The 18,788-nt window shown below is 39.6% G+C and overlaps 1 protein-coding gene across 1 annotated transcript; it reads left to right on the forward strand.

The window, feature by feature from the left end:
• Positions 1–976: 976 nt before the first annotated feature.
• On the forward strand, positions 977–17,179 carry KIF11 (kinesin family member 11). Its single transcript, XM_054277378.1, has 22 exons — positions 977–1,056; positions 4,060–4,192; positions 4,293–4,390; positions 4,472–4,550; positions 5,236–5,421; positions 5,503–5,627; positions 7,004–7,094; positions 7,352–7,594; positions 7,718–7,813; positions 8,356–8,444; positions 8,937–9,024; positions 9,811–9,999; positions 10,917–11,124; positions 11,368–11,540; positions 11,817–11,939; positions 12,531–12,689; positions 13,086–13,225; positions 13,858–14,137; positions 15,258–15,480; positions 15,700–15,854; positions 16,172–16,285; positions 16,966–17,179. Exons 1-22 carry the CDS (start codon positions 977–979, stop codon positions 17,086–17,088), a joined length of 3,195 nt encoding a protein of 1,064 aa, XP_054133353.1. The 3' UTR covers positions 17,089–17,179.
• The last annotated feature ends 1,609 nt before the right edge of the window (positions 17,180–18,788 follow it).

Raw genomic sequence — 18,788 nt, forward strand, 5'->3', positions numbered from 1 at the left:
AATGGCAAAGTGGTTGACATGATGTAGTTTCAAAATAAAAGGATGGATGTGGTGCACCCGTGGTGCTTTGTCCTGAACCTGTAACTACTTATTTTCATTCTTACATACAATTTCCCCACTACTCGATAAGGCAATACCAACTTGTAAACACGTGGAAGTTACGTGTGGCATTCAGACCAACACAGATGAGTTGTTCTGCAGACCTGCCTGAGCTGAGGCGTGCACAAGGCACAGAGGGACCAGAGCAGAGCTCTGCGGGCATGGCCAGAGGTGCACGGCTGGCAGCAGGGTCTGCCTGGCAACCTGCACTGGGGCACCTCCGGCCGAGGGGGCAGCCGGGGCCCTGCTGGGAGCGGTGAGCGCTGTGCCCCACTGGGTAAATAGAAACCTGGGCATTGTTTTAAAGGGGCCAAGTAACAGTACAATTCTACAAGGTATTGGCGAGTTGTGTTTATTTGTTGTGATGTTTAACGAAATCGTGGGCCAGCTGGAGAGCTAGAAGGGACAGAAGAACGGATGGCCGTAGGGCTTGACCTGTGAGAAAGGATTCCATGGATTACGTGACTGCGGAAGATTGGCAGGCGGGGAGTTTGGCTGCCCCCAGACCCGTGGGTGTCAGCGGCAGCCGCAGAGAAGGCCAGACATTGTCCTGTTGGCCCCTCGCGGTACTGGCGGCGCAGACGAGCCGTACGGGTGGACAGCAGGTAGCGTGTCAAGTTCAGCGGGACCGGGGGCTCGGGGAGCCCGGCCCGTTCTGACTCCCCGCCCTCACGGCGCCGCCGGCGGGGCGGAGCAGTACTGCCGCTGCGGCGCGCGCCACCCGCAGGATTTGAAATCCCTTCCCGTGGTGCCGCGGGGCCGCCGCTGATTGGCCGGGCCGGGCCGTACGCGGTTCAAAGCGGCGTTGGCGGGGGCGCGCGCGGTCGAACCGAGCCCCGGGTCCGCGGTAGCGTTTCGGTGCCGTGCCTGTCCCGCCATGGCTTCCTTCAGCTCCCAGGGCGGCAGCACCAAGAAGGAGGAGAAGGGCAAGAACATCCAGGTGGTGGTGCGGTGCAGGTAAGCGTGGCGGCCGTTCTCTGGGCGAGCGTTGGGGGCCGGTCCGCGGGCAAGCCCCGGGCAGGTCCCGCGTTGGTACCTCCGGGACTCGGGCCCAACATTCTGTGCTCGGTGCCCCAGACAGCCCGCGGGGCCGGCGAGCCGAGGCCGCCGCCCTGCGACAGGCACTGTGCAGCTGTGGCTCTGCCGGGCCGCTGTGTCCGGCTGTGGGTACGTGCTCCGGGGGACCGGTGTGTCCGCCCGGAGGGATCGCGGGCGAGGGAGCCGCCCCCACCCCGTACTCCTGAGCGGCCTCGGCACCGCGCTGGGAGCCGCCTGTCCCGGGCTCCGCTCTGCGGCTGAGGCGGCCCCCTGTGCCTCCCGGGGAAGCGGCGCTTCCGCGGAACTAAGGCTGTTGTGAGCGATTTTTTATAGCTTAAAAAGGCAAAAAGCTGCAGTTTCCGATCTTCATTCAGCACACACCCGGTATGAAGCTGTGCTGGAAGCTTAAGAAGAGCTACGCGGAATTAGTGTGATATTCGAGACGCACAAAACCCAGGCTGAATTTTGCTCTTCTGTGAGCTCCTGTGGGAAGTCGCTAAGCTTTGACAGCTAAAAATGCTGCTACTCCCTCTGTGGTATACCTGTCACATAACTTCATTGATGCAGACTTTACCGGGGACAAACAATGGGATGGCGGTCACCTGCTGAATTAAAAATGACCAAATGTCTCGGTTGATGAGATGAATTTGCTTTTTTGTATGAAATAATAAATTTCATGTACTATAATATTAGGTTTTCTTTGTAATTCTGAGGTGGTTTTAAAGGATTGCATACTAGTGCTAGGTCTTAAATAATCTTAAAGCACTGTATGTTAAAACTGTAATATTGGTAATGTACTATGTATTGTGTTTAAGTCACCTGTAGAAGTTGGGGTTTTTTTGAGCTGGACCTCAAAATATTAGTTTATGTATTATGTTTTAAATGCCTTTTGCAGTCAAATTCTCAAACTTGCAAATTTTGCTTTTACACGTGCACAATGAATATAGAAATTAAAATCAATTTAGCCTTATGTTTGCAATGCAACTACAAAGCTCCTGAAACAAATGTGGGATTGGTGAAAGTGTTGTGACTCAAGGCTATTGCAAGAGAATAAGTTTATTGGAGCAATTGGATTTGAAATGCTGTCAAGAGCAGCTGTTTTGTTTTTATGTCTCTTAATTGTTCTGGAATAGCTTTATTAACTATTAATATCTATTTTAACTAAATATGATGCTCACTATGAAAATAGCATTAAGACTATCCATAGTGGAGTGTTCTGCTTTTGTTGTAGCTCACAAATTGCTCTGTCAAGAGTTAGTTTCTAACCTCTTTAAAGTTCCTTGCCCGCTCATGCCTTTGCAGAGCTTTTTTTTTTTTTAATAGCTTCAGTTTCTTTGAGCTAGTAAATGTTTCTTCCACCTTTCTTTTTTCTTTTGCATCCAATCAGATTGTCCTTATCTTACAGATATGAAAGTAGATGCAACTGTGTTCTTTGGTGTCCTGATTTGTTCCCAGAACCTGGTCAATCTTAGCATATAATAAATCTTTTCAAGCAGCATGTTTATTGAGCTTTGGCAAAACATTAATTTGGAAGCTCAAAATGCATCCATTAGTATTGTTAATATGCATAATGTGCTTCATAGCTATGGGGATGAACTTGAGATCAAATGTGTCCTTGGCACTCCAGGCAGCTGCTTGTGTGGTGGTGATGATCTGTATGCCTACTCCAGCCCAGCTAAATTGTTCCCCTAATATCACAGCTGTGGACTCCTGTGCCTCCTGCCATGGACTGGGTCAGTGTTTCATGGTTACACAGCAAAATGTGTTCATTGCTCTGTTACTTTCAAAGTCACGAGCTCGAAGCTGTGACTTGCTCCTCTGCACGAGATTTTAGTGATCTTGTGTTGTCATCAGTCCATCTTGCACCCAGGTGTCCCATGGTCTGTTTAGAATCTGACACTTCAGCCTCAGTGATGTATTGAGGGAGTAATGTTAGCCACAAGGTTCAGGAAACTCGAGGTGCCATGTGTTGTGGTTTTCTTGTGTTTTGTTTTTTTTTTCTTTAACATTACAATTGAAAGACTATCTGAAGTGTCTCTAGTGTTAAGATATTTTAAAGGGTACAAGCTTGTAGAAGTTATATTTTCAAGCTGACTGCTCAGGTCACCTATATAGGTAGCATAGACATTCAGTGCAGTAGGACTACTAAATGAAGAATAAAATAGGATTTAATGCTTTTTAGGGTATTTCCATACATTTCAGGAGAAATAGTGGCAAATGTCTCTTTAAGAAAAATGGTGTGCACCAAGTTTGAATTAACTTAGTGGTGAAACAAGATGCTCACCCTAAAGTTCAAAAATTTTATTGTTGCTGTGTTAAATATTTTACTATTACCTTTCACTAATCCACTTTAAATTAATGTGGATTCCCCCCCCCCCCATTGTTTTATTCAGGTGCATCAGTACCTGAAGGTTCTGGTATTGCTGCTTACTGTCCTGCAATTAGTAGGATCTCTTGGTATTTTTGGTGCTTTAGAGTGTTTTGTTATCAGCATTTGATTCACTATTGCATTAACTTGCATGTAATAAGTGTTTTTTGGATTTTTTAAGGCTCTTATTTAAACAGTTGCTTGATATGTTTAATCTTCTGCCCCCTGCAACTGAACATGTCCTGATGCCTGTTAGCTATGTGAGCATCTATATGATCTTGAAAGTGGTTATAGGCCTGTTAAAAATACGTATATAACAAACAAAAAGCTCTGGATGCCTGAATTGTCTCACAGTGGGAAAAGGGCCTGTAAACTGCCAAATTGCAGCATTTTTTCTTAATTATTAAACAGATAAAGTTAAAAACTTTGGGGTTTTTGCCCAGTTTTACTATTCTAGATCCTTAAACTGAGTGACATTGCTGCTTCATCTGTTTGTGTTCTTGTGATTGATTTCAGTGATTTCAATCTGATATTTCTGACTCCTGTCCTTTTAGGCCTTTTAATGCCTCAGAACTGAAAGTGAGCTCCTACGCTGTTGTGGACTGTGATCAAGGCAGAAAGGAAGTCAGTGTCCGCACTGGAGGAGTGACAGATAAGTCATCAAGAAAGACTTACACATTTGACATGGTTAGTAACTGCTCGGGGACTTCCAGAAACAAGCTAATACTGGGTGTGATGTTACACATTATTGTATGGCTGAATGGGATGTGTTGTCTGGTGCCAATAGGTTTTTGGAGCCCAGGCAAAGCAGATTGATGTATACCGGAGTGTCGTGTGTCCCATTTTGGATGAAGTCATTATGGGCTACAACTGTACAGTGTTTGCGTAAGTAAGCCAATAATTAGCGTTAGGAAACTTTATTTGTATTTTAGTTTATTGTTTACATTTTAATTTTTATTCTCACAGTTATGGCCAAACTGGTACTGGTAAGACCTTCACAATGGAAGGGGAGCGGTCACCCAATGAAGAATATACTTGGGAAGAGGTATATTATCACTTGTGAGATGTCTCTTGTCGGTACTGTAGTTCACAGTTGGAAACTGCAGAAGACTAAAGAAAACCAAAAGTTGATGCCTTTCAAATTCTGAAGCTGACTTTCCTTAAATGTTTGTAGATTAACAAAATGATCTCCTTCATTTGTATGAAAAGGACAACTTAGTGTTGCAGAATGGTCCGTTTGTCTGGGACGAGCCATTTGTCAGGTGCAGGGAAAACTCGGGACTCAATGTGAGTCAACAGTAAGTTCTGTTTATTGAAGAGAGCATCAGACACTTATACAGCAAGTAATGAGCTTATGAATATTCTGTAATCCAAGCGATCCATTGGTTAAACTATACCATCAACTCTTCCTCATTCCTTTGGGCCTACATTCCCTATTTCCCACATCTCTGTCTACTTGTTGTCATACCCAGCTAGGCCCAAGGACACGCTGTCTTGCAGGTGCAGGACTTGGAATTAGCCACGGCCTTGTACTTTTCCAGTCTCTAGTCAGCTAAACTCCCAACAACTTAATATCTTTAATGTATTACACTCAACTCTTGATGACTTTTATATGGAAGGTCGTCTTTATTTGTATTTATATTCAGTCAGACTTTAGTTGAAACTCTATGCCCTAGCTCCAAATCTCTTTTAGTAAATTTATAAATTAAATATTTCTTTTTAATTTATAGGATCCACTAGCAGGTATCATACCCCGTACATTGCATCAAATATTTGAAAAACTCACAGAGAATGGAACCGAATTTTCAGTGAAAGTCTCTCTTTTGGAAATCTATAATGAGGAGCTTTTTGATCTTCTGAATCCTACTCCTGATGTTGGAGAGAGACTGCAGATGTTTGATGATCCTCGAAATAAGGTGAGTGCTACAAAATTTGTTGTCTTGAGGCTTTCCAAATTGTTGAGAGATGTATAATAAGCATGTATTAATTTCTGACAGAGGGGTGTAATTATTAAAGGCTTGGAGGAAGTAACTGTACACAACAAAAATCAAGTTTACCAAATCCTGGAGAGGGGTGCAGCCAAAAGAACAACCGCAGCTACTTACATGAACGCATATTCCAGGTAAAAGTCTTCCCCATTTCAGAAACCTTGTTTTGTTCTTTGTTAAACAGAATCTTACTGAAGATGTAAGCAGCTAGTGCAAACATGATATCATGTCTATCACAGTGCAGACTATCCTATCAAATGTTGGTTAGAATGCCAGAGTTACAATATCTTCCTTACCGCCTGCTGTGGGATGATTGCAATAGGTGTATGAAGGGGTGTCATGGTTTAACCCCAGCCAGCTTCTGTAAAATTTGCAAATTAGGTTGTGGAAGCTGGGGATAATATTCTATGGCAATAAGGACTGCTTTATGTGGTTGCAGGTCATAGAATGTAATAGGGACACCTGGGTCAGAAATAGTATTCTTTTTATTACTGCTTTCACATTCTTGAGCTGCACAGGTGAAATCTATATCACTGTGAAAACTAGTGATCCAATGCTGGAACAGTAAGGAATGTACCCTCTCTGCATTGTATTTTAATTTCAAGATACACTGAACATGTCTGTCTACTGGTGGAAGGAAATAGGTGTTTTCTACCACTGATTGGAACACAGAACTCATTTTGTCTGAGGTTCCAGGGAATTTTGGAAATTTATGTGCCAGAGGTGTTTTATGTATGGTCAAACTGGTGTTATTTGACATCTATGGCTTTCTATGTATGTCAGCTTCCTGCAGTAAAAGCTTATTAAAGCAATAAACTCAACCTAAAATCATTATTACTATGAGAGTAGTGAAACACTGGAACATGTTGACCAGAGGAATTTTGGGTGCTCCATCCCTAGAGGTGTCCAAGGCCGTGTTGGATGGGGCTTTGAGCAGCCTGGTCTAGTGGAAGGTGTCCTTGTCCATGGTAGCAGGGTTGGAGCTGGATGCAACCATTCCACGATTCTGTGATCTTAAACTGTATTACTGCTTTTGATTGAAAAATTAATTGAACTTCTAAATTTTTAATAATGAATTCAACTAGTTGCTGAATTTTCTTAGCCTGCATAAGGAAAGTTATGTTCCTTAATCTCACATTCTGTGCAACTGTTCTTAGCACAAGGACTGAAAAAAAAAATTGCAATTCAGTTTTCATGTGATGCTTGTGAGTTGAGAATACTCAAATTTAAGCAAAACCAAGGCATTTCTCTTGCTTTTCCTTGAAATAAGAGAAAATCTACAGGATTGAATAAATCAAATGTCAACCAGTTGCCTCATCACTGGTTTTAAATACAAATTCATACGTACCCACACAAAATTCTACTTAGCAGAATAACTTTGTGTATTAAAAATGTACTTTGTAGTTCATGGGCTAAGTGTATTTTCTATAAAGAGCACAAAACTTGCAGCAGTCATATAGCAACTAATATTTGGCTTTAATGGAACATCTGAAACTGGTTTCTTTTGCAGCCGTTCCCACTCTGTGTTTTCAATCACCATCCATATGAAAGAAACAACGGTAGATGGAGAAGAACTTGTTAAAATTGGAAAGCTAAACTTGGTAAGTATTTGAACTAAGTGTCATTGATAGAATTTTTAGCCATGTACTGGAGTTATTAGAGTTTTTTTCCTGATAAAGGGAAAAATTATTGCTCTCATAAAGTGATGTGAAGTGTGTTTGTCACTCTGAAAAATATCAGTCCCCAGTGTCACCCCAGTGTCTCCTGAAAAATTAGTTAGCTTTTTTATGTGTTCTGCAAGACTTTGGGGCAAGCATTCTTCAGTGTGATTGAGACAGAAGCATAACCTGCCTTTCAGGTTGATCTTGCAGGAAGTGAAAACATTGGTCGATCTGGGGCTGTTGACAAAAGAGCTCGTGAAGCTGGAAATATCAACCAATCTCTGCTGACACTTGGAAGAGTTATTACTGCTCTAGTGGAAAGAGCCCCTCATATTCCATACAGGGAATCTAAACTCACAAGAATCCTTCAAGACTCTCTTGGAGGACGGACAAAAACATCAATAATTGCCACAATTTCACCTGCATCTGTAAATCTTGAGGTAAATTTAAAGTCTGAAAACCTATTCCTAAAATAAGTAATATTTTAGGAATAATTTTGCTAATGATACAGAAATATGAGTTAATTCATCTGCTTGACCTAGTGTTACATCTGTTTTTCACAGGAAACATTGAGTACACTGGAATATGCCCATAGAGCAAAGAACATCATGAACAAGCCTGAAGTTAATCAGAAGCTAACCAAAAAAGCTCTTATTAAGGTAACTAGATATCTTAAAAAAATTAAGTTACAGGTTAGGTATGACTTCTTGTTAGTGTAATCTTTGCTGTACAGGAGTTATGAGTACAGAAGAAACTAACTAGTAGCTGTGCTTCTCTGAAGAGATTTTAATTACTGAACTGATGCTTTTAAACTAAAGCTGCACTTACATTGCCATGGTCTCTGCAGATACTGGCACTGTTAATAAGACTGAAGTTGAACAGAGGGCTATTGCTACTAGCTATGAGTGTGGGGATTACATGTTTGTAGTTTTGCACTTTCCCTAAAAAGTGATTGAATTAGAGGGAACTTGTCAGTAAGTACAAGTGAAGAACCAATGTATAGTAGCTCTGCCCCTAAGGAAGCTGGTATTCCCGTTGTAAGCTGCTAAATGCAACCAAGTATGAACTTAGAAGAGAAGTGCTTTGCTCTTGTACTTATGCAACACTTCTGTAGAGCACTACCTTTGTGAGGTATCTGTTAAGCTGAATATCAAAACCAGAATAGAAATGTTCATGTTCATGTGATTGTTTCTTTATGCAGGAATACACTGAAGAGATTGAGCGTCTGAAGCGAGACCTTGCTGCTGCTCGAGAGAAAAATGGAGTCTATATCTCTGCTGAAAACTATGAGTATGTCTGCAAAATTTCTATTAAATAATTAGCAACAAATCTCAGATACTGGTACCTATACTTATACAGAAATACTTTCAGATATATTTTTAATCCAGGAAGTTGAAGATAGTGAGGAAAACTTTACTGTTTGGTCAACTTGTTCTTTCAAAATTAATGATTATACAGATAAAATCTAATGGGCTTGCACTGAGGAATTTATGTATGTGTGGAACTTGCTATAACCATTAGCCAGCATGCAGATTTACACATGCAGCCTTTTTTTTTTTTTCAGTGGACACTAGTACAGGAAAGTAAACTTGATATACTTAACTTCACTTTAAATAGGGCTAGAAAGTTTACAATGGAAAATTGCCTTAAATCTTCTCTGCCTTAAGTGAAAATTACTTGCTATTCATATAGAATTTTCCAAAATTACTGAAAATTTAGTGTAAATCTTGAAACTACCTCTTGCTTAACTAATTTGTTCATTTATTTTAATCCTTGCTTGAGAGCCCTTAATGGAAAGCTGACAGTCCAGGAAGAAAAAATTACAGAGTACATTGACAAAATCAGTGTCATGGAGGAAGAAGTGAAAAGGGTAAGTGATGTTTTTCAACTGTGGCTGAAATCTGCCAAAAACTGGAAGAAATTCATTCCTCCTGTCAAAAGGAGGAAAAAAGTTTGAAGAAAGAACAGTCAGAAGATTGGTTTTGTTGTTGTTGATCTTAAAGTTCCCCAATTAGTCAAGAATGGAAGCTTCCTAGTCCTTGAAGTTAGGAATTTGAAATAATGAATATGAAATTGCAGATTGCAGTACTTACTTTTAAAGCTGTTTTCATGTCTACTACTATAATTTTCTTTGCGTAATTTTCAGCAAAAAATCTGCTTGTAAAATGATATAATCTCAGTTGACAGATATCTATCTGCTTAGGAACAAAGAATGAGGGGAGGGTGGTCATGAGCTTCCTTTTAACAAATTACACAAAATTTGCAGCTCCTTCTTTAAGAGAAATGTAGATATTAATTTGCTGGTAGATGCAACTCCTCTATGTAATCAGCTTTACTGTATCTTCTCAGTCTATGTGGTTATGTTTGTTCAGTGGAATTCTTTTCTGTGTTCTGTAATGGTAGTTTGGTCTTATGTTTTCAGAGGAGAAGCAAGCAATTATTACAGTGAGAATGGTGTTGGCTTGATATTTTCAGTGATTACAGAGACTATACAAACCTGTAGTTTAGGTTTAAGTCTGGAGTTCTACAGCTGAAGTTACATTGCTAGATGACAATTTGCCTTCTGTCATTATAGTGTAATTTGAGAGATGTGAAATGAGACTGTCACATTTGTAAAAAGTGGTGTTGCCTTTTTGATTATTGTCTTCCTATTTAGGTCACTGAACTATTCAGAGTCAGTAAAAATGAGCTTGAACAGTGTAAAACAGATTTGCAGATCAAGGAGAAAGAACTGGAAGAAACACAGAAAGATCTGCAAGAAACCAAAGTTCAGCTGGCTGAAGAAGAATATGTGGTTTCAGTTTTGGAAAATACTGAACAAGAGCTTCATGACACAGCTAGCCAGGTTGTCACAGTTCTTGTGCCTAATGTAAAACAACTTCCTATTTTTGGGAGTTGGATGGGCTATTGTTGCTAAAGCATGATGTGAGTGAGACATGACCTGAATTTAAGATGGAAAGCTAGGATTAGATTACAGGACTTTCTCTGTGGTAGTATTGACAGCTGACTGCTAAACACTCTGGTTGGTCTGGAACTAACTTTCCTTCAGGCCAGTTTGTCATGGGAGTTCCAGTGCTTTTCAGTATCTATTATTATGTTTTTTGCAGAATAAGTAATTATCGAAACACACTTGAGTTAGGGAGAGAGTGTATCCTGCTATTTAAACAGCCAAGTGATGAAACTTGTACCTTCAGGCACCGTGACAATTTCTTTCTATTTGGATTCCTGTAAGATTAGGAGGGAATGCCTGGTTTTTACATGTGGGTTGTGGAGTGTTTGAGACAAATAGGTGCAGAAATTATTTATGCTCACTACAAACAAGGACTTCACTATTTGTATGAATTCTATATTGTTTATCACAGGACTAATACTAAAACCTCTTGTTTTAGTACTATATTGAAGAATATATTTACTGTCAGATTGTTCAGAAAAAAAGTTGAAGTGCTCACTCAGGTATTTTTCAGTTACTATTCTGAGATAAATGATACCTTTATTCCTTAAATACTGAGGAAGTAATTTATTAGTGCTTTGATTTTAAAGCAGAAGAAATGATCTCTAGTAGGTAACTTTTTCCCATGTTCTAAAAGCATAAATGACATAACACGAGGGTCCAGAACAGTTGTGATTTGATGGTGTAAAAGGAAATACCTGTTTTCCTAGAGAGATAACTTCTTTAACTCAGAACTTTTGTTGCCTTTCCTTATATAATATATGCTTGACTTGCTGTTTCAAGACTTACTGAAATAACTTTAAAAATTCTAGTTACTAACTACAGTTGAAGAAACAACAAGAGATGTGTCTGGGCTCCATGCAAAACTGGACCGTAAGAGGGCTGTTGATCAGCACAATGCTGCTGTCCAAAATACCTTTGCAGGACAAATGAATGCTTCATTCAGCAAAATACAAGATTCAATTACTGAAAACAGTTTGAAGCAGCAACAGATGTTGACATATTACACAAATCTTATAGGTAAGTGTAATACCTGTATTAGTAGTCATCCTGTAGTAATCTCAAAGACTGCTTCCTGAAATGTGTTTTAGGAAAGAGATGCCTTTATTTAAGTGACATAATGATTACAGTTCCACCAGTAATGATGTGTCTGGGATGATCCACAGCCTTCCTGTAAGGGGCAATAAAGTAATGACTAAAAAGAAAAGTTCTGTCCTATAGGGAAATTTTTAAAAAGTTTGTAATTCTGAATTTCTTTTGCAGGTGACCTCCTGTCTACCAGTTCTTCTACAGCAGATATTCTTGCATCAGTTGTATCAGCATCTTTTGCCTCTCTTAAAGAATTGGTGTCTACTGAAGTTTCTCACATATCTGAAAAAATAACACAGCATGAGAATCTATCACTTGATTGTAAAGCAGAGCTGCTGAAATTAATTGTTAGTACATTTGCATGCTCCTACTTAAATATTTGAAACCGATTTTGATCAAAAGGGGTTCTGTAATTGTATGGCATTTTTTCTGATGCTCTTTACCTGTATCTGCTTCACCACCTGACCATGATTGTCTCTCCCATGTCACCCCCACAAGCTGTAATGTACTAAATACCATATACTGCCATAATAGAGCACATGGATATGTACACAGTAACTTCTTGCAAATGTAGATGAAGGAACAGCCATGTTCTGGTTTAATTTTTTTTTTCCTCTTCCTAGGAAGAGCATCAGACTGGATTAGGAAGAGCAGTAAATAGCTTGACACCAATGGTAGAATTTGTCTTGGGGTTAAATTGTCAGTTCCAGAGTAACATGAAGAAATATTCTGCTGTGGCTGACCAGGTAATGCACATAACCTGGCTCCTTGCCTTATGCTCTCTTTTTATTTAATTTACAGATAATATGTTCTTTGTTTTTCTGCAGTATGTCAGAGTGTTTCCACTTCTTGTCTGGCCTTTTCCCCTTTATCTTGTTCTGTAAGTCCTGTCTTTTAACTTTCTTTCAGACTTTTTTCCTCTCCTGGGTGTGGTAAATTTGCTTGTTCTCTATATTGGCACAACCTTTTGCGTGAGTGCCACAGTAGAATGGCAAAACACAGATGCTTAAATCTTTATGTAACAAATATTCAATGATACATTGAAATACAAGGGGGAGAGTAGATTAAGAAATCTGAAAAAAAAAGTCAACTTAGGCAAGTCCTACCCCTCCAAAAATCTTCTGCCTTCATACCAGACTTTTTCTATAGTCCCTTTGTTTCCTGGGGAATGTGATGCTTTATCTTGTTAACAACCGTAAGTGTAAACAATGCTGCACTTATTGAAGCCCTTTGCTTCAAGTTAGAGTTCTAGTCTATCTCGTTATGCTAGGGAAAAATATCAGTTTTTTCAATCAAGATATAGAAATATAACTATAAGTAAAACTTGTTTTTTTAAGATGGAGGACCATAAAAAGGAAATGGATACCTTCTTTGGAGATCTTGCTCTCACTCTGAAAAAAATACGGGAACAAACAGCCGGTGGCTTTGCTCAGCTCCAGCATAATTGTGACAGCTTAAAAGAAGAAGTGGAAATGATGAGGTTGGCACATAGAAAGGTATCCTTGGAGTAAGAAAACATCCTAACACCAAGTGTGATTGCTTGCTTTGATTTAAACTCTTATGTGGTAGTAAGCCATTGTACTTGTTTCACAAAAATATTAGGAGGACAGTAACTTGATCCTAATTCTATTCAGCTTTTGTTAGGCTGCTTTAGGTAGCTTATGTAGGAAAAGCAAAAACTCCCTTCCCCTTGCTGTATATCAGTATATGTGCATTTACATATGTCTCCAAAAAGAAAGTGTCTGTATCTTCACTACATAGAAATTGTACCTTCTGCTTTAGAATTGCAAAACTCTGCCTTTTCTGCATTTTTAATTCAGGCATTCAAGTATGCTTTAAGACTTTAACAAGTGCAGAATTAACAGCAAAACTTGTGGTAATTTTCTTGATAGAGTGCAGCTGAATTGATGTCTTCACTGCAAAGCCAGCTTGACCTGTTTGCTCAGGAGACTCAGAAGAGCCTAACTGATGTACTCACAAGAAATGGAAGCCTGAAGACCACCATCACTGCTATGCAAGAAAATGTTCACCTGTAAGGGGCACATTCTTTTTGCTGTACATTTACACAAGATAAAATATATATAGAGAGAACTTCAAAATTGGATGCTCTCCGTCTTTATGTGCTTATAAAGCCTGCTGGGCATGGCCTGTGTGTTAGAGCTGGGTTCTGCCACAGAGTGTAGATCATAGTTGGCCTTTCCCCAGAGTAAACAGTAGTTCTAGAAGGCTTGCCCTTGAACTTGTTTCCTGAGCATATTGAGATAAGAAAGTATCATTTTGGGAGCAATATGCTGAGGAGTGTCCCTCAGTGTCTGGACTTCAGAACATATAAAGGTTTAGCATGAAGCGTAATAATGTGTCTGTTGCAATATGTTTCATTCAATTGCAGACTGCATAACTAAGGTCTTGCTGAAGTTGTTTTTGGTTTGTGGTTAGGGTCTTTCTGTCCTCTTTTGGGTTTTTTTGGTTGGTGGGGGTTTTGTTTCTGTAGCAAACCTACTGCTGCAAGTGCTGCAGATCTAATAAGTAGAACAACAATATTACAATTAACTGGTTTGATAGAACTGTGCTATTTCACTGGCTCTGGTTTCATATTTCTAAAAGTATACTGTGTTAAAATCTACCTTTCAAAATCTCTAAACTCTTACAAATATGTTGTTGCAGGAAAACTACAGACTTAGTCAGCAGTACAAATTCCAATCACAGCAAATTTACTGCATCTCTGGATAATTTCTCTCAAGAGCTCAGGAGCATAAATGCTGAAAACAAGGCAATGCTGGAAGAATCCAATGACCACTGTCAACATCTTCTCACCAATCTCAAAAATGTGGCTCAGCATACCAACACATGGGGTGAATTTACAACTGCTCAGATGGTCAACTTCACTAATCGGCACCTGTTGTCATTCAAGGATGAGAAACAGCAATTTCAGTATTTACAAAAGGTACTTATAGTCATTTGTAGTTTAAGGCAACATCCTGAGACAAACTTTACTGCAGAATTTATAGAGGAGAGAAAAAAGTTTTAGTCAAAACAGAACTATGATTTTTTTTTTTATAGCAGACTCATGTTACTAAGCTTGAGAAGATGTAATTGGAGGAAATCAAAAGCCTAAATTAAGAGGAAGACTTTGAACTTCAAGTGCCCCTAACCTCAAAAAATGGTGTCATGGCTGATGCCATGCAACTGACTTGTACATGTAATCTGAGTGTTTTGCATCATCTTGGTGGTGTTTAATTCTAGAGCTTTATCTACAGTACTGTCCTTGGGAGATGTACAGTGATCAAATGCAGGCTATTTTCGGGAGTTTGCAAATGACTTTATTGGTCAGATTGAATCAATATGGGAGAAAGTATTCCTTTTAAGTACATGCAAATTCTGGCCTCTTATCTAAGAGTTTCTCTCTCATGTTTTTGGGGGAATTTTTAAAATTTCCATCACAAATTTGACATCCACTCTGGTTTTATTGTTGTAATAGGCAATAAAATAGGCAAATCCAATATTTTGCAAACTTTTGGAAAGAAAAACTCACTAGAAAGTTCCTTCACACAGAATACTCTGAGTTGGAAGGGATCTCCAAGCATCAAGTCAACTCTAAACTAAAAGCATTTGTGGTCTCAAGACCTCTCTGTATCTGTTGCACCTGCTGAACACTTGAAGAGTTTCATTTCAATGGGAATGGATGAAAACACAATTGCCTTTTTTCCTACAAATGCATAAATGTTCTAGTACTTACAGGATGTTCACGTTCAGGTGAATATCCTAATTCTGTGCAGGGTTTGTGCATAGAAGCATGAGGAGTCTGGTCTGAGCCAGATGGCATCATCTTTATTCTTGTGACTAGCTTTCTAAAGTGATCATACTTTCTAAGAAACTGACTCTTCTGAAGATAGCTGTCAAAATGAGAGTGTAAAACTGGCACTGAAACTTCTCAATTTGAGGTCTCAGTTGTTTCGTTTCAGGTCATGTCGCTAATCCTGCACCACATCTTAGAAAAGAGGCCATAGTCTTACCTTTCCTGTTAACTTGTTTTCAGTTGGGTTGTTTTTTTGTTTCATTTTCAGAAAAATGAAGAAAATTGTGATAAAGCAGTAGCTGAAATTGCTGACCACATTGGCAGCCAAAAGGCTGCTGAGGAGAAGGTGCTAAATGGCCTTCTGGATCAGATAAAGGTGGATCAGGAGATACTTGTGGAGCAGAAGCTGGCACTGAAAGAACAAGTGCAGCATGGACTAACTCAGGTTAATGGTTTCCTGCAAGAGGATCTCAAAGTGGATGTTCCAACAGGTATTTAATCAGGTCAGGGGCAGAATGGTCTTAAAGAAAACAACTTGAGTTCCAGAATTCATAAGTGAAGGTTGATGGGGACATAACCTGGCAGCCTTACACCTTTAAGATGTGTGCAAAGAATGGTGTGTGAACAAGGCATGATTTCTGTAATGAGTTGATAGAAAATTGAGGATCTGAAATTAACAAACACTGAAAAGTGTATCATCTTCATTAAAGGGACAACTCCACAGAGAAAGGACTACTCCTATCCTGTCACCCTTGTGAGAACAGAGCCCCGGCAGCTGCTTCTGGAGCAACTGAGGCAAAGGCAACCAAATCTTGATGCTATGCTAAGCAGTGTGGGAAAGGAGATGGAGGATAGTGCAGGTCAGGTATGTATATAAATGGCAAATGAGGCTCTTGAATGAACATTTCACATCTTTGAGTTTTTTCCAGGCCCTTTTGGAGAGTTGACTGGAACCCCAGGGCTGTTGTCGCCTGTGTTTTACAGTGTACCTGGACTCAAATGTGCTGAGTTCTTGACAAAAACCATCTCTTGAAAAATAAGCAATGATATTAATAATTTAGATTTCTTTCTTGTTTTTCAAAAATAAAAATTCCATGTCTTTTATAGATAGGATCATTCTTAATACATTCATTAAGCAAATTCAGACATTAAATACATCTTTCTGGAAAACTCCTGTTTTAGGACCTGTTGGAAGAAGGAGTGTTGCAAGAACCCAGTGAAGGCCTTGCTTGTGACAAATACTCAATGGATACAAATGTATATTGCCACACAAATGGTGGCATTCCTTTTTTCCAGGTAACTTCCTCAGATAAGCAAAACAGCTTTGTATTTGAGAAGAAATATTACTTTTCCATAACAGTCCTGTAGTTTCAAGTCACTTCTTAACATTTCAGGGTAGTCTCACAACTTGTTCAAATCCTGTAGATTAACAAATCCTTTGTTAACTTTGTGCTAAAGTTACAGCAGATTATTATAGCAGTCAATAGTAGATAAAATAATGCAGATTTCTGACAAGCTGGGCAGACTGTTGAAAACTCCTCAGCAAATAATCCTCCATAAAGAAAGTTGTCATAATTTGCTAGACATGTGTTAATGGGAGAGTTGAAAGTATATGCAGTATTTTCTTAGAGGCCTGACAGAAATAATGGCATTCTTAAGTCTTCATGGGATTGAGGTTTTTACAGGCTTCTGACCCTTTTGCTCTACCAGCACATCAGTGTAAACTTCTTGGTATATTAGTCTAGGGGTTTTCTTGCTGGGAAGAGCATATTTTCTTCTTGGGGACCTTTAAAAATAGCTGCTGAGCTTCTGTATGTCTACAGTCAATCCCTTGAGTAAATGCAATCTCTTAGGAACCTTTTTCAGGAGTTACATCAAGTTTTTTTCTCAGAACACTATGTACTGCATTGCACATGAGCAGAAGTCTTTGATTTCTTTGTATTCTCTTAACATTGGGTATTTTCTTTAAATCCCAGCGCAAAAGAAGTCTCAAAAAGGGTAAAGAGAACAAATCTGCAGCTCCATTGGAGAACAAAATGGAGGATATGACAGAAGAGCTTCTTCAGAAATCTAAGCATCCTTTAAGATTGCTGAACTAAGATATATCCTCTGCAGATCCCTGTTTTTAGATATTTCTATCTTACTGTCTTACTGAGCCACAACTTTTTTTGGTATTCTCAGTGTCTCTATGTAGTGATGCAAAGTTGAATCAAAAGATTTACCTGCTCAGTCTCATGCCTTGGTTCCATTTTTATATGTGGCAGCTTGTGAAGTTTTGAGGAAAAAAACCCCTGCAGATTACAGTGCTGTTATGTTAAATATATATATATATATATATGTGGTCAAATAAGAAATTATCTGTTTCCCAGTAGGTCTGAAGTACCAGAAAGGAATGTGGAAATTTGCTTTGCCAGCATTATGAGTTAGCATCTTATGTATTAATCAGCTGTAAATAAGTGGCCTGGTTTTTATACCTGCTTTTTATTCCAATTTCTGTTTTGTTTACTGTGATACTTCAAATAAATTAATAAATGGAAAACAAATGTACAAGCACTTTGTTCAGAACAAAACTTACATAATTTTCTTATGGTGCCAGGTCTAATTTAGCTAAAACATTATCAGCTATGTCATCAGTCTTGTGCTCTCAGGAGAGGATGGTTCTCTCCCTTGTTTCACAAAAGACAATAGTTGTATTTCAGTGCCTCTTCATTCTGTGAAGTCTTACTGCTGGGTCTTGGGCTTTTTGTTTGTTTGAACCCCACTGTTCTTCCTCTTAACTTGCAGATGCAAATTCTGGCACCTAAAACTTAATGGGTTAATTCTCCAGTCTCTAGGTTCCATTTTCTTGCACTGTATGCCTGTTAACATTCCACAATGGTTCAAGAAATCCTTTATTAACTAAAAAATCAACCCCAAAGGTTGATCTCATAGCTGTGTTGAGTAGCCTAAGCCAAGTGAGAGAGGTTTGCACAAGCCCTTTCACCCTACTACCTTTTCCCTGTGGAGTTGAAAGGATTAGTATGAACAAACAAACTGGATTAGCCAGTGAGAGGAGGCTTACATCCATGAAATCATGCCATATTTTGTGTTCCCTGTCTTGATCCTCTTTGCAACTCTCTGCCTTGACTGGTTCCTGCTGCATGGGGACAGCCTGCTTTCCTTAGCAGCTGTTTGAATTTCAGGTGCTGCTTCACATTTTCTCTTTTTTTAAAGTCGCCCTCAAAGTTGTGTTGTCCTTTGTTTGCAATGCTGGCAGTGATCTGCTGATCATTGTTCCATTGGCCCAGGTATCTGGAGGCCACACCAAAGCTGAATAGGATGAAAAATCCAGGTGCAGAACACGTCCTGGCCTCCCTGTCTGTGCCTCCTCTCCCACTAGATGGCCCCAACACTAAAGGTTGGTCTGAGCTCAGGTGCTGGCTGCTAAACAGAACTTGGAAATACAGCTTTTGCCAAGCTTTCCCTCAAGCATCTGTCAAAAAAAAAGTTTCAAAATCTAATATTGAATTTATGCTTCCATATGGAGAATTCTTCAGCAGGGGCTTGCTTTATGAAGAGCTCCATTTGTGTAAAAGATGATCTAGTGCATGTCTGCATCACTGCAAACTGTCCTGGTGACCAAATTCTTGTCCTGGCCTGCTCTCTGTTCCCCACAACATGGGCATTGCTCAAAGCAGAAAGCAGCATTAATTTGCTTTGGTGTATTGTATGGTGTATGACAAGGAGAAAAGAAGGGTAAGAAAAACAAAGCAATGCTTGTTTCTTGTGTGTACTCATTGTAATCCCAGATCTTACCCAA

The sequence above is a fragment of the Melozone crissalis genome, unplaced genomic scaffold (genome assembly GCF_028551555.1).
Source record: "Melozone crissalis strain CALT ecotype California unplaced genomic scaffold, PUWL_Pcris_2 ptg000019l_1, whole genome shotgun sequence".
Classification (NCBI taxonomy): Eukaryota; Metazoa; Chordata; class Aves; order Passeriformes; family Passerellidae; genus Melozone; species Melozone crissalis.

Bases quoted from the DNA above. Each gene is read 5' to 3' on its own strand.
- KIF11 (XM_054277378.1), top strand. From the start codon at position 977: ATGGCTTCCTTCAGCTCCCAGGGCGGCAGCACCAAGAAGGAGGAGAAG. The intron at 5,422-5,502 runs GTGAGTGCTACA...AATTTCTGACAG, and splicing joins TTGATGATCCTCGAAATAAG to AGGGGTGTAATTATTAAAGG. The intron at 11,541-11,816 runs GTTAGTACATTT...TCCTCTTCCTAG, and splicing joins CAGAGCTGCTGAAATTAATT to GAAGAGCATCAGACTGGATT.